Source organism: Balaenoptera acutorostrata, chromosome 11 (assembly GCF_949987535.1).
Source record: "Balaenoptera acutorostrata chromosome 11, mBalAcu1.1, whole genome shotgun sequence".
In the NCBI taxonomy this organism is placed as follows: Eukaryota; Metazoa; Chordata; class Mammalia; order Artiodactyla; family Balaenopteridae; genus Balaenoptera; species Balaenoptera acutorostrata.
The window spans coordinates 92071356-92085575 of record NC_080074.1 but is presented as its reverse complement, the minus strand read 5'-3'; the positions used below and the strand labels follow the sequence as shown (position 1 = coordinate 92085575).

The window sequence follows — 14220 nt, the reverse complement described above, 5'->3', positions numbered from 1 at the left end:
TTTATGCACCCAACATAGGAGCACCTCAATACCTAAGTCAAATGCTAACAGCCATAAAAGGGGAAATCGACAGTAACACAATACTAGTAGGGGACTTTAACACCCCACTTTTACCAATGGACAGATCATCCAAAATGAACATAAATAAGGAAACACAAGCTTTAAATGATATATTAAACAAGATGGACTTAATTGATATTTATAGGACATTCCATCCAAAAACAACAGAATACACTTTCTTCTCAAGTGCTCATGGAACATTCTCCAGGATAGTTCATATCTCGGGTCACAAATCAAGCCTTGGTAAATTTAAGAAAATTGAAATGATATCAAGTATCTTTTCCGACCACAGTGCTGTGAGACTAGATATCAATTACATTAAAAAATCTGTAAAAAATACAAACACATGGAGGCTAAACAATACACTACTAAATAACCAAGAGATCACTGAATAAATCAAAGAGGAAATCAAAAAATACCTAGAAAAAAAATGACAATGAAAACACGATGACCCAAAACCTATGGGATGCAGCAAAAGCAGTTCTAAGAGGGAAGTTTATGGCAATACAATCCTACCGCAAGAAACAAGAAACATCTCAAATAACCTAACCTCACACCTAAATCAATTAGAGAAAGAAGAACAAAAAAAAACCCCAAAATTAGTAGAAGGAGAGAAATCATAAAGAACAGATCATAAATAAATGAAAAAGAAATGCAGGAAACAATAGCAAAGATCAATAAAACTAAAAGCTGGTTCTTTCAGAAGATAAATAAAATTGATAAACCATTAGCCAGACTCATCAAGAAAAAAAGGGAGAAGACTCAAATCAACAGAATTAGAAATGAAAAAGAAGACATAACAACTGACACTGCAGAAATACAAGGATCATGAGAGATTACTACAAGCAACTATATGCCAATAAAATGGAAAACCTGGAAGAAATGGACAAATTCTTCTAAATGCACAATCTTCCAAGACTGAACCACGAAAAAATAGAATATATAAACAGATCAATCACAAGGACTGAGATTGAGACTGTGATGAATAATCTTCCAACAAACAAAAGTCCAGGACCAGATGGCTTCACAGGCGAATTCTATCAAACATTAGGGAAGAGCTACACCTATCCTTCTCAAACTCTTCCAAGATATAGCAGAGGGAGGAACACTCCCAAACTCATTCTATGTGGCCACCATCACCCTGATACCAAGACAAGACAAAGATGTCACAAAGAAAACTACAGGCCAATATCACTGAAGAACATAGATGCAAAAATCCTCAACAAAATACTAGCAAACAGAGTCCAACAGCACATTAAAAGGATCACACACCATGATGAAGTGAGGTTCATCCCAGGAATGCAAGGATTCTTCAATATATGCAAATCAATCAATGTGATAAACCATATTGACAAATTGAAGGAGAAAAACTATATGATCATCTCAATAAATGCAGAAAATGCTTTTGACACAATTCAATACCCATTTATGACAAAAACCTTCCAGAAAGTAGGCATAGAGGGAACTTACCTCAACATAATAAAGGCCATATATGACAAACCCACAGCCAACATCATTCTCAGTGGTGAAAAACTGAAACTATTTCCTCTAAGATCATGAAAAAGACAAGGTTGTCCACTCTCACCACTATTATTCAACATAGTTTTGGAAGTTTTTGCCACAGCAATCAGAGAAGAAAAAGAAAGAAAAGGAATCCAAATTGGAAAAGAAGAAGTAAAACTGTCACTGTTTGCAGATGACATGATACTATATGTAGAGAATCCTAAAGATGCTACTAGAAAAGTACTAGAGCTAATCACTGAATTTGATGAAGTAGCAGGATACAAAATTAATGCACAGAAATCTCTCGCATTCCTATATACTAATGATGAAAAGTGTGAAAGAGAAATTAAGGAAACACTCCCATTTACCACTGCAACAAAAAGAATAAAATACCTAGGTATAAATCTACCTAAGGAGACAAAAGACCTGTATGCAGAAAACTATAAGACACTGATGAAAGAAATTAACGATGATACCAACACATGGAGAGATATACCATGTTCTTGGATTGGAAGACTCAGCATTGTGAAAATGACTATACTACCCAAAGCAATCTACAGATTCAGTGCAATCCCTATCAAACTACCAATGACATTTTTCACATAACTAGAACAAAAAATTTCACAATTTGTATGGAAACACAAAAGACCCCAAATAGCCAAAGCAATCTTGAGAAAGAAAAACAGAGCTGGAGGAATCAGGCTCCCAGACTTCAGACTATACAAAAAGCTACAGTAATCAAGACAGTATGGTACTGGCAGAAAAACAGAAATATAGATCAATGGAACAGGATAGAAAGCCCAGAGATAAACCCTCACACATATGGTCACCTTATTTTTGATAAAGGAGGCAAGAATATACAATGGAGAAAAGACAGCCTCTTCAATAAGTGGTGCTGGGAAAACTGGACAGCTACCTGTAAAAGAATGAAATTAGAACACTCCCTAACACCATACACAAAAATAAACTCAAAATGGATTAAAGGCCTTAATGTAAGGGCAGACATTATAAAACTCTTATAGGAAAACATAGGCAGAACACTCTATGACATAAATCACAGCAAGATCCTTTTTGACCCACCTCCTACAGAAATGGAAATAAAAACAAAAGTAAACAAAGGGACCTAATGAAACTTAAAAGCCTTTGCACAGCAAAGGAAACCATAAACAAGATGAAAAGACAACCCTCAGAATGGGAGAATATATTTGCAAGTGAAGCAACTGACAAAGGATTAATCTCCAGAATTTACAAGCAGCTCACGCAGCTCAATATCAAAAAAACAAACAACCCAATTTAAAAATGGGCAGAAGACCTAAATAGACCTTTCTCCAAAGAAGATATACAGATTGCCAGCAAACACATTAAAGGATTCTCAACGTCACTAATCGTTAGAGAAATGCAAATCAAAACTACAATGAGGTATCACCTCCCACCAGTCAGAATGGCCATCATCAAAAAATCTACAAACAATAAATGCTGGAGGGGGTGTGGAGAAAAGGGAACCCTATTCACTGTCGGTGGGAATGTAAATTGATACAGCCACTATGGAGATCAGTATGGAGGTTCCTTAAAAAACTAAAAGTAGAACTATCATACGACCCAGCAATCCCACTACTGGGTATATACCCTGAGAAAACCAGGCTATTATCAAAAAAATAGCTGATTCACTTTGCTATAAAGCAGAAACTAACACACCATTGTAAAACAATTATACTCCAATAAAGGTGTTAAAAAAAAAAAGAATTCTAGGGCTTCCCTGGTGGCGCAGTGGTTGAGAGTCTGCCTGCCAATGCGGGGGACACGGGTTCGGGCCCTGGTCTGGGAGGATCCCACATGCCGCGGAGCAACTGGGCCCGTGAGCCACAGCTGCTGAGCCTGCGCGTCTGGAGCCTGTGCTCCGCAACAAGAGAGGCCGCGACAGTGAGAGGCCCGCGCACCGCGATGAAGAGTGGCCCCCACTTGCCACAACTAGAGAAAGCCCTCGCACAGAAACGAAGACCCAACACAGCTAAAATAAATAAATAAATTAAAAAAAAAAAAAAAAAAAAGAATTCTAGTGCAAATACATTAACACATACTTTGGGGGATTTCTCTTTTGTGAAAAATTAGAACGAGAGACAATTGGGGAAAATCCTAATATTTTCTATAAGTGGCTCAAGAATCAGTAACTGTTTGCCTTCATAATATATGAAGATACGCAGTTTGTATAGGGCCTCATTCCTGTATCAGAAATGAAAAAGAATTTTCATAATTGAAATATATCAAATAATTTATTATGGATTGTTCACAGGGAACTTCTGTATTCTCATCTACTACTGTATTCTCATCTACTACCTTTAGTTTCTCATCTACCCTGCCTTTACTTAGGACCAACATAAAATTGAATTAGCTCATTAAATACTATTTCTAGTATTTTTGTTTTATGTGTTTAAAATATTTGGATACATAAAGAGTAAAGTGTAACATACTAATACTACAGGCACTTCCCTCCAAGGCATCAAAATTACTCTTTCTGTCAAGAGGCAAAATTTACTGTAATATTGCTTTGGTTTAGCATTTCTGTTACTCAACTCTTTTTTCATGTTGGAATAATAAGTGATAATTATAACAAATTTATATTGATAATTATAACAAATTTGATAATTATAACAAATTTATAATAAGTGATAATTATAACAAATTTATACCAAAATTATAACAAATTTGTTTTTATTTATATAAAAACAAATTTTGCAACAAATTTCAAAGGTTACAGAATAAAATTGCTAAGACTTTTTCAAATAAGAGCCCAAATAGATTAAACTGCATCTCACATTCTACCTTATAATATTCTTCCATTTTCTCTGAGATCACAACCTAAGATAGTTCAGCAGAGAAAAATAAATTCTTTAGATTTTCCAATATGAAGATGAAAAATAATATATGATACTCTTAAGCAAATATTTTGGGCAGTAAAATATTTAGCTCATTTACATACTTGGAAACTATGTTTTGTTAACTATTATTTTATTTACAAGAATCAGATTATCACTTAAACATGGTTTAGTGGAAAGCATGTTGAGCCAGGAAAAAAGAAGGCCTGCATTCTAGTTCTGTCTATAAAGCTGAACTATAGAGCCACAGCAAAAATATTCTATTTGGTTTTATACTTGTGAAACAGATCTTTACCAGAGAAGATTTCACTATCATGTCTACAGAGTGATTCACAGACTTACAGATTTCAGGTAGTAGAGACCAACATAAAGTAACTCTTTTTATTTTATCAAGTGATTATATGAAAAAAGTGTAATTACCATCTATAATTTTCATCATTTAATAATAGAAAGACATTTTAGTAATGAAAATTGGAAAGGATGTAATTTCAGCACTAAACAAAAATGTAACATTTAACTGTATGAAAAGTTCATATGTTATTATTTTTCTCATTTTTTCTAAGATAATGTTACAGTCTACTAATTTATATACCATTTATATAAATAATTGAGGATTTGCCAAATATCATGTATATTTAAACACCAAGTCCAAACCGTAATGATTCTTTTAAAATTATTTTTAAATAATAAAAAGCACAGAAAATATAGGGTATTTATTTTACTTTAGTTTCTATAAATCTAAGATAAAAAACATTAAGTTAATAATGCATTTTTCAGGCGTTTGATACATGGCAAACCATTTTATTTATTTCAGATTGATTTTCCAGCTACTGAGTGGGAATATATGAAACTTGATTCTGAAGAGAATAGAAGTGATCTTGAAGAACCACCAAAAGAATGTTTAAAACATATTGCCAGACTTTCACAGAAACAGTCTCCCTTACTGTAAGTGACCCAGTTCTTGGGAGGGAATTTTGCCTGCTGTTCATGATACCAGCAGTCATACTAGAAGCACTCATATCTTTCAAGAGTGAACCTTCCTTCCCACGTAACTCCTTTCATTTCCTAAAATCATGCCTGTTGGATGATCAGCTAATGTTTAGGAACTAAATTAGTAATTTTTCATGTTTTTTTAAAGATTTTTTTTTCCCTTGGGGCATTTAGCAACTTTAAGTTTGGTCAAAGGAAAAATAAAAGGATTGCAGATCATTCAGTTCAAAACAACAAAGCAGAGACTGATATAGATCAGCATTTAACAGTGATAAACCATTGCTCAGTCCTTCAAGTAGGTAGTAAACAGGAAAATGCAAAATTTAATTATAATGGCAGATTAAAAAAGAACAGAAATAAATCGTGTTTTAATAGCACTAAATTAGTAACTAAGGAGTACTTAAATTTTGTCAAACAGTAATTCTCTGGGGAAAAAAAAAATACCAGGAAGAATTATAAAAGAATACTAATTCTCTCTTTGTAATTACTGCTTGACTTTAATATTTGGTAATATCTAAGCCACAGCTTATGGTTCTCATTACTAACATGGCAAAAGCATAAAACTAAGAAAGCAACTCTTTATGTGTATGTGTGTGTGTGTATATATATATGTATATATATACATATATTTATGGTGATAATATATATATAACATAATAAAGCATTTTATTCCAAGAATAAGAAATTATTGAAAGGTTTTGAATAGGCTAATCATGTGATCTGAATAATCTTTTTGAGTGATTCTTTTGACTACAAGTTGAAGAATGGATTGGAGAGGAAGTAAGAGTGGAAGCAAGCAGTACAGCAGAGTAGCTTATGTAATATTTTAGGCAGGAGGTCATGGTCACTAGAACTAGGGAGATGGCAGTGGACACTGGTAGTAATGGCTAGATTTGGAGCATATTTGGAAATTGAGAAGATGTGACTTCATGATTATTAGTAAATAGGAGTTAAGTCAATTGAAAAACCAAAGAATCAAGTTAAGTCAATGGAGAATCTAAGGGTTTTGAATTGATGAACTGGGCAGATGTTAGAGTCATTTTCTGGAGGAGGAATAAGTTTGAGACCGTCCAGATTGAGGTGTTGAATGTGATCAAGCATTCCATTTTGGGTAATCTTGTTACTCCCCTGATCTCTTAATTTCAACTTGTCTTACTCTTTTCCTCATTCACTTCAAGCCAGTGACATCAGTTTGCTTCACATACTTCACATGTGCTATATTCCCTCTCCCATCTCAAGGCCTTCTTATTTGGTGTTTCCTCTACATGAAATACTCCTTCCTAGTTCTTCACATGACTGAATCATCTCACCCTGTAGGTCTTCACTTAATTGTGATCTTCTCAAAGAGCCCTTCTTTGATCACCCTACCTAATGGAGTTTTTCTCTCTTTACAATCTGTCTTATTACCTTTTATGTTATCACACTTAGCAAAATCTATTATCATCTTGTTTATTAATGTGTTTTTTCTTACTAGCTTGTAAGAACTGAGAGAACAAGGAACCTATCTATCTTGTTTATCACTATATTTCCAGTGTTCTACACTGTGCCTGATAAATAATATATGTGAAATAAATGTTATAATGAATAAAGTTCCTTTGCATAGAATTTGGTATAAAAATTACCTTAAGGATTGAAAATGTTGAAAGACTCTCTTAGTCCTCAAGACACATATTTTGATGATCCATTTTTATACTAGACTATTGTCATCTTAACTAGGTGAAGCATCTTTTTATACTCCTTAATCAAAAATACAAAACCTTGCATTCCACAAGTGTGTCACATATCAGAGGCTAATATATTTGTAATGAGAGATTTTTAATATATAAAAAGATACTATACTTTGAAATTTTAAAATATTCAAACAAAAAATATCAAAACCGACAAATAATAATCACAGTAACTGCCTTTAAATATTAAAGGTTTGTGTTTTTAAATTAACCCCAGTGATTTCTAACTGGTTTTATACTTCAGTTTCTATTTAAGAGAATAACTTATACTATAAAATGAGTAACATTTTCCTCTGTTTCACCCACTCAAATACAATTATCAATGCTCAGTAGAGTACAATTTCATTCTGGACTGTGAAAACAGATGGAAACCAGCCTTCAGTGTGATAAAACTTGTGTTAGAAACAGATTAAATTCATTTTCAAAATACCACATTTTATCATTTAGTTGGTAACTTAATTATTCCTTCTTTCAAATTGATCAAATGTAATCAGTCAAAAAGTTCAGACTCAATGAAATTCAATGAAAATGTGCCTATAATATTTGTAAAAATAAGAAAAACACCTTCTTGATGACAGCTAAAAGAATATGTCAAATATAAAGAAAATCCTGGAACATAAGGTATAAAATAATTTGGTATGAAAGAAATTATGCTTCCACTTCTAGCCATGAAGATTACCTATTACTAGACTAATCCTCCTGAATTAAAGAAATATGACACAAGAAAAATACATATGAAACAACTGCTCTCAGAAATTGAACAGACAGGCCTTGAGGTGAACCCATTAATAAAGTGACTTTCAGCCCAGAGGCATTTTCTGTACCATAGATCTGGGAGATATAATTCAAGAAGAGCATGCAGGTTTTGCTGAGATTTAAAAAAAAAAAAAAAGGCAGAGATCGGAGTTTAATGATGCTGAGGCAGCTGGAATTTACAGAGCATAATAGTAGAGAAAAGGAAGATGTACAGGATAGAAGCTACAGAAATATGTATTGGTGTCCCCTTCTATATTTAGCTGAGTACTAAGCTACTCTTGAGCAGATAGAGATTTTGTAGGGACTGCAAAAGAATTGCTACAGGGAGATGTGAAATAAATGCAGATTCTAGAGGTTGCCCAATTCTGGGAGACATAGAAATTCCGACTAGTAATAATAGAGAAAGATCACCACACCCCAGCATTCAGTAAAGAAATCAGAAAGGTGCATATTAGGAGTAAGTGTGCTCTAGCCCAAGATTAAGGACTATACTTGGCCTAGCCTAACAAATCGTAAAAACAAGCCTCAAAAGGATCAAGCTGATCTGCTAGTAATTAAACAGACTACTAAAAAAATTGAAACATTCAACACTCAAAAGATAGCAAAAAGCAGAATTTTAAAGGTTTAGTGTACAATCAATAATTGCTAGTCATAGGAAGAGTCAGGAATATATAACCATAGCCCAAGATGGGGGAAAGCAGTTAACAGAAACAGATCCAAATATTTTACAACTATTATAAAGACTTCTGTGGACTTAAATAAAAAGATATGTATGAGTGAACAAATGAAGTCTCAGTAGAAAAATGGAAACTTAGGAACTGAAAAGCACAATATCTAAATTTTTAAAAATCACTGGAAAAGCTTAATAGATTGCATAATGAAGAAAAAAAGAACAGTGAGCTTGAAGAATGGGTTATAGAAATTATCCATGTTGAAGTACAGAAAGAACAAAACCTGAAAATAGTGATAGAGCCTTGTGACCTGTGGGGCAATATCAAGTAATATAATATGTGTGTATTGGACACACAGGAGAGAAGAGAGAGATTGAAGTAAAAAAAAAAATAAAAAAACTGAAAGAAATAATAGCCAAAATTTTACAACTTTGATTAAAAAAAAAATCAACCCACAGATATAAGAAGCTTAGCAAATCCCAAGCATGTGTGCATGTGCACACACACACACCACCTAAGCACATTATAGTCAAATTTCTGAAAACTAAAGATAAAGATAAATTTTTTCTAAAGCATCAGAGAAAATCAACAAATTGCATCCATGGGAACAACTATAATTCAGCAGATTACTCATTAACTGAGGATTTCTCATTAGAAGCAATGGAAGCCAAAAGACATTATAACATTATCTTGCATTTTGAAAGGGGAAAAGAAAATACATCAACTTAAAATTATATAACCAGTAAAATTACATTTCAAAAATTAAGGCAAAATTAAAACGTTTTCAACTAAGCACAGCTGAGTTAGTTATAAGCTCATCTGTACTATAAGAAATCTTAAAGAAAATATTTCATGCTAAAAGAAGTGATAAGTAGATGGACACTCAAATCTACAAGAATAAATGAAAAGCACCACAAAGGGAAAATAGGTAGATAATAAAGATACACATTTTTTACACATTTATTAATTTATTTTAAAAAATAATTGTTTAAACAAAAATAATCACAATATACAGCTGCGTTTGCAATATATGAAAGTAAAATGTGTAACAACTACAATAAGAATGAGAAATAGAAAAATAAAAGCATAGTGTTCTAAGATTCTTATACATAAGGTAGTGTAACATTAATTGTGGTTGGCTGTGATATGCTAAAAAAGAATATTATAATCTTGAAAGAAACCACACTCCCCAAATTTTAAGAGTACATTTAAAAGTCAAAAAGATGACAAAAATTAAATTTAAAAAAATCCAGAAGAAAGCAGGAGAAAAGGAGAAATAGTTTGGACAAAAAAATTAGTAACAATATGGTTGATTTAAACCCAATCATGTCAATATTCTGTTAAATATAAATTAATAAAAACCCCAATTAAAAGGCAGAAATTGTTAGCCTACATTACAAAAGTAATATCCAACTTTATGCTGTTTACAGGCATATATTTTAAATATAAGAATTCAGCTTGATTATAGTTGAAAGAATGGAAAAAGATATACAAGGAAAATCATACCATCTTGAAATATTTGGAAAAAAAAAATTTGACAACATTCAACACCCATTTTGATAAAAACTCACAAAACTAGGAGTAGAATGGAACTTCTTCAGACTTCAACTCCTGAGTTGAATCTAGATCTATGGAAAAATCTAGAGTTAACATCGTATTAAGTGGTGCAAGAATGAATGCTTTCCCCCTAAACTGGGAACAAAGCAAAGATGTTTGTCTGAATATTCCTCTTCAGTGTTGTACTGGAAATCCTAGCCAGTGCACTATGGCAAGATAAATAAGTGTTAAATGTATAGAAGTTGGAAAGAAAGAAATAAAACTGACTCTATTTTTATGAGTGATTATGTAAGATCATAGCATTTGAGGTTAATGTGCAAAATGCAATTGTATTCGAGTAAAAAATAGAAAATAAATTTTATTTTTCAAAATTCTATTTACAATATCAACATCTCTACATTAAAAAGTACAAAACTTTGCTAAGAGAAATTAAAGAAAATCTCAGTAAATGGAAGGATATATCATGTCATTGATTAAAATAACCACTTTTGTTAAGATGACAGTTCTAGTCCTCCCCAAATTAGTGATAAAGATACAGTTGTACACCCTTTAGAATGTTTTTTTTTTTCAAATGATCAGTATGCTTTTAATTAAACTCTGAAGACTTGGATAATATTTTTAAATGGGCAAAAATCAAGTGTGGGCAAGAATGCCATATAGTTGGTTCTATCATACCCTACACATGATAATGTAAAATATTACAACCACTTCAGAGAATAGTTTGACAGTTTCTTCAAAAGTTAAACAAAAATGTGACATACAACCAACTCATTCCCCTCCTTGGTACTTTCTAGGAGAAACGAAAAATACACCCATATGAACACATGCACACAAATGTTCTCAGCAGCTTTATTCATAATAACCCAAAACAGGAAACAACACAAATGTCCATCAAATATGAGAAAGGATAAGAAATTGTGATATATTCATACAAAGGAAGAGTACTCATTAATTAAAAGGAATAATCTACTGATACACTCAACAATATGGGTAATTTAAAAAACATTATACTGAGTGAAAGAAGCTATAACTAAAAGAATATTTACTCTATGATTCCATTTTTGTGAAGTTTGAAAATAGGTAATATTAGTCTAAAGTGAAAGAAATCATACTAGTGCTTGCCTTTGGTGGCATAAGAAAACTGTTTTATATCTTGAAAAGTGTGTAGTTTTTACTTGATATATGCATTTGGCAAAATTTAATTAACTGAATCCATGCATTCTCTTTTATGTAAATTATGCTTCAATAAAAGAAGGTAAAAGAGAAAAAAATCACTGTTCAATATTAAAAAAATGAATTCAGTTAGGAAAAAATAACTTGTTTTAATACCATAGAAATAATTTGGTTATGGAATTTTTTCTTCCAGGGCTTTCTGGTGAGGAAGGTAGTGACAAAACAGAAAAGGAGCCTAAATGTACCTCAAAAATCATCCTCTAGGGCTTCCCTGGTGGCGCAGTGGTTGAGAATCTGCCTGCTAATGCAGGAGACACGGGTTCGAGCCCTGGTCTGGGAAGATCCCACATGCCACGGAGCAGCTGGGCCCGTGAGCCACAGCTGCTGAGCCTGCGCGTCTGGAGCCTGTGCCCCGCAACGGGAGGGGCCGCGATAGTGAAAGGCCCGCGCACCGCGATGAAGAGCGGTCCCCGCACCGCGATGAAGAGTGGCCCCCACTTGCCGCAACTAGAGAAAGCCCTCGCACGAACCGAAGACCCAGCACAGCCAAAAATAAATAAATAAATAAATAAATAAAATTAAAAAAAAAAAAAAAAAAAAAAAAAAAATCATCCTCTATAATCCAGTTCTTTCACTTTGCAGATGAAGATGGCTTCAGAAGAAATTGTAGAGAAATATCGATATTTAAAATCTTTCAATAATTCTTATTATCCTGCTTGGGAGTTTTAGTTAATTTAAGCTGAGCAACAGAGTATCAGTTTGGAGGAGACAGTGTTGAAAAGCTGTCATTGTCATGTGAGAAATGCTGTCCTTCAGCTGAACCATGGTCTTGAATGCTTTTGCTCGAGTGTAAGCAAAACATGGTAAACTGTCAGTGAATCAAAGGCCCTTGTCCTAGACTTAAATCTTCTGTTGGGACCACTCTCCAGAGGGAAACACTTGAGCACTTAAGGAAGTCCTATTCACTGGCATTTTAACCCCAAACTTCCAGCAAACTCTGAGAATTTAAAGCCAGAATCCAGGGATAAATTGAGATCTTTGTTTTTGAAGTTCAGAGCAAAAAGTTTTCTGAACTCTGATTGAAACTTGCTTTGAAATGAAGGAATATGGTCTTCGAAATATGCCATTTCTCCACAGGCCCACTTGGGTCTAAGTTAATTTATAAAGAATGTAAGAAAGTAAATAGTTAAGCAACTTTGTTCTAAGTAGTACACGTTGCAGGATTCGGATAAACTTGGTCTGCCTTAAAGGAGACAGAGACTTTGCCAACCAAAATGACGTTTTTTAAAAAGTGGCAAGCATAAGAGTGAGGAAAAATAAATGTGAATTATCTGAACTGAAGTTTATTTCATTTTATTTTTCTATAAAAAAATAAATTTAGTGGGAAATAAGCTGATAAAATAACCTATCAAACTGTCCCAAAAAGATAAAGGACTTATTTTCCAAAATAAACTAAAATAAAAGTCAAAGAACTAGACTAACATTTTGTACTGTGTATTTACAGCAAACATTTGTTAGTGTAGCAAACTCCAGTAAATTATAGTTTCCAATCTGGTTTTGCAGACTCTCTGAGGAAAAGAGAAGATACTTATGGTTTTATCGCCTGTACTGCAATAATGAAAATTGCTCCCTTCCTTTGGTCCTGGGTAGTGCCCCTGGATGGGATGAAACAACTGTTTCAGAAATGCATACCATTTTGAGAAGATGGAAATTTTCTCACCCTTTGGAGGCACTTGGACTTTTGACTTCCAGGTAAGAATTGCATGACAGGCATGACATTACTAATGAGAAAAATTTGAAGAGAAAAGCTGTAGGACTATATGATTAATTCAATAGCAATTCCGTTTGTTTCCAATGTCAGTAGCTATGAATATTAAATTTAGATAAATGTAAACTATGAATATAAATTTTAAACAAATCTAAACTATAATTGTGTCTTCTGTACTAAACTTGAAGTATAATTAATGGCCATAGTATCTTAAATGGAGAGTCTAGTTGCTCTTAGAGAAATAACAACAAAAAATATTGAATAGGGAAAAATAAAATTCTCTACTTGTCCCCCTCTCAAAAGAAAAGAGTCCTTAAAAATTAAAACAATATCTTTTACTACTGAAAAATGCAAAGCCTGGCAAAATACCCTGCTTACAGTAGGTTTTCAGTTAATAAGCCAATGATGATGACAAGAATAAAAGGAAAAGCTATCCCTTATATATTCTCCAGATCTTCCCTCAGAATAAAATGCATGGGGCTAGGGGATCGGGTGGGGCAATGATGTCATCTTCTAGTTAAGGAGAAGCATGAGGGAGCAAGTGTGGTGTCTGGCTCTGGTTTGGGAAAGCAGCTCTTCCTTGGCTTCTGTTTCATATTCAAAGCCAAGAAGAGATATTTTAAGTCTGTCTTGATGGCATCAGCTCACCGATGCCATGAAGAAAGTCTGCAATCTCTAGAGTCAGAGAAGAATTGTGACACCCAGTTCTGTTCTAAATTCTCCCTCAAGATCCTGATGAAGGAGAAAGGAGGGAGAGAAAGTGACACAAAGAACTTTTCAAAGGATTTATTTAGGTTTATTTTAAAATCTGTGTCTTTTATAAAACTTCTAGCATGGGAAAGGAAGAGAAAGTGTTTTCTTTTTCTATTATTTGTAAGAGTTAATAGGTTCCTCTCAATCTTCCAAGCTCAAAATTTACAAATTATCTTAAAACCCTACATGTTTTGTGCCTCTCACGTTTTATTCAGTTTTCTGATGTCTTCCATTAATTACTGCATGCCCAGATGCCCACTCTTCCTTGATAGATGATGATAGATAGATGATAGATAGATAGATAGATAGATAGATAGATAGATAGATAGAGAATTTTTCTTTTAGTTGACCTTGCAGCTTTTCCCCTTTTTATAAGGCTTCTTCTAGGT

General features: G+C 33.3%; 1 protein-coding gene across 1 annotated transcript in view; it reads left to right on the top strand.

Moving 5' to 3' along the window:
* Positions 1-14220, top strand: part of PIK3C2G (phosphatidylinositol-4-phosphate 3-kinase catalytic subunit type 2 gamma) — a 361656-nt gene that overhangs the window by 90891 nt on the left and 256545 nt on the right. Inside the window, exons 14-15 of the mRNA XM_007194812.2 lie at positions 5251-5381; positions 12961-13062. Coding sequence (XP_007194874.2) covers positions 5251-5381; positions 12961-13062 — 233 coding nt within the window. The remainder of the gene's footprint in view (positions 1-5250; positions 5382-12960; positions 13063-14220) is intronic.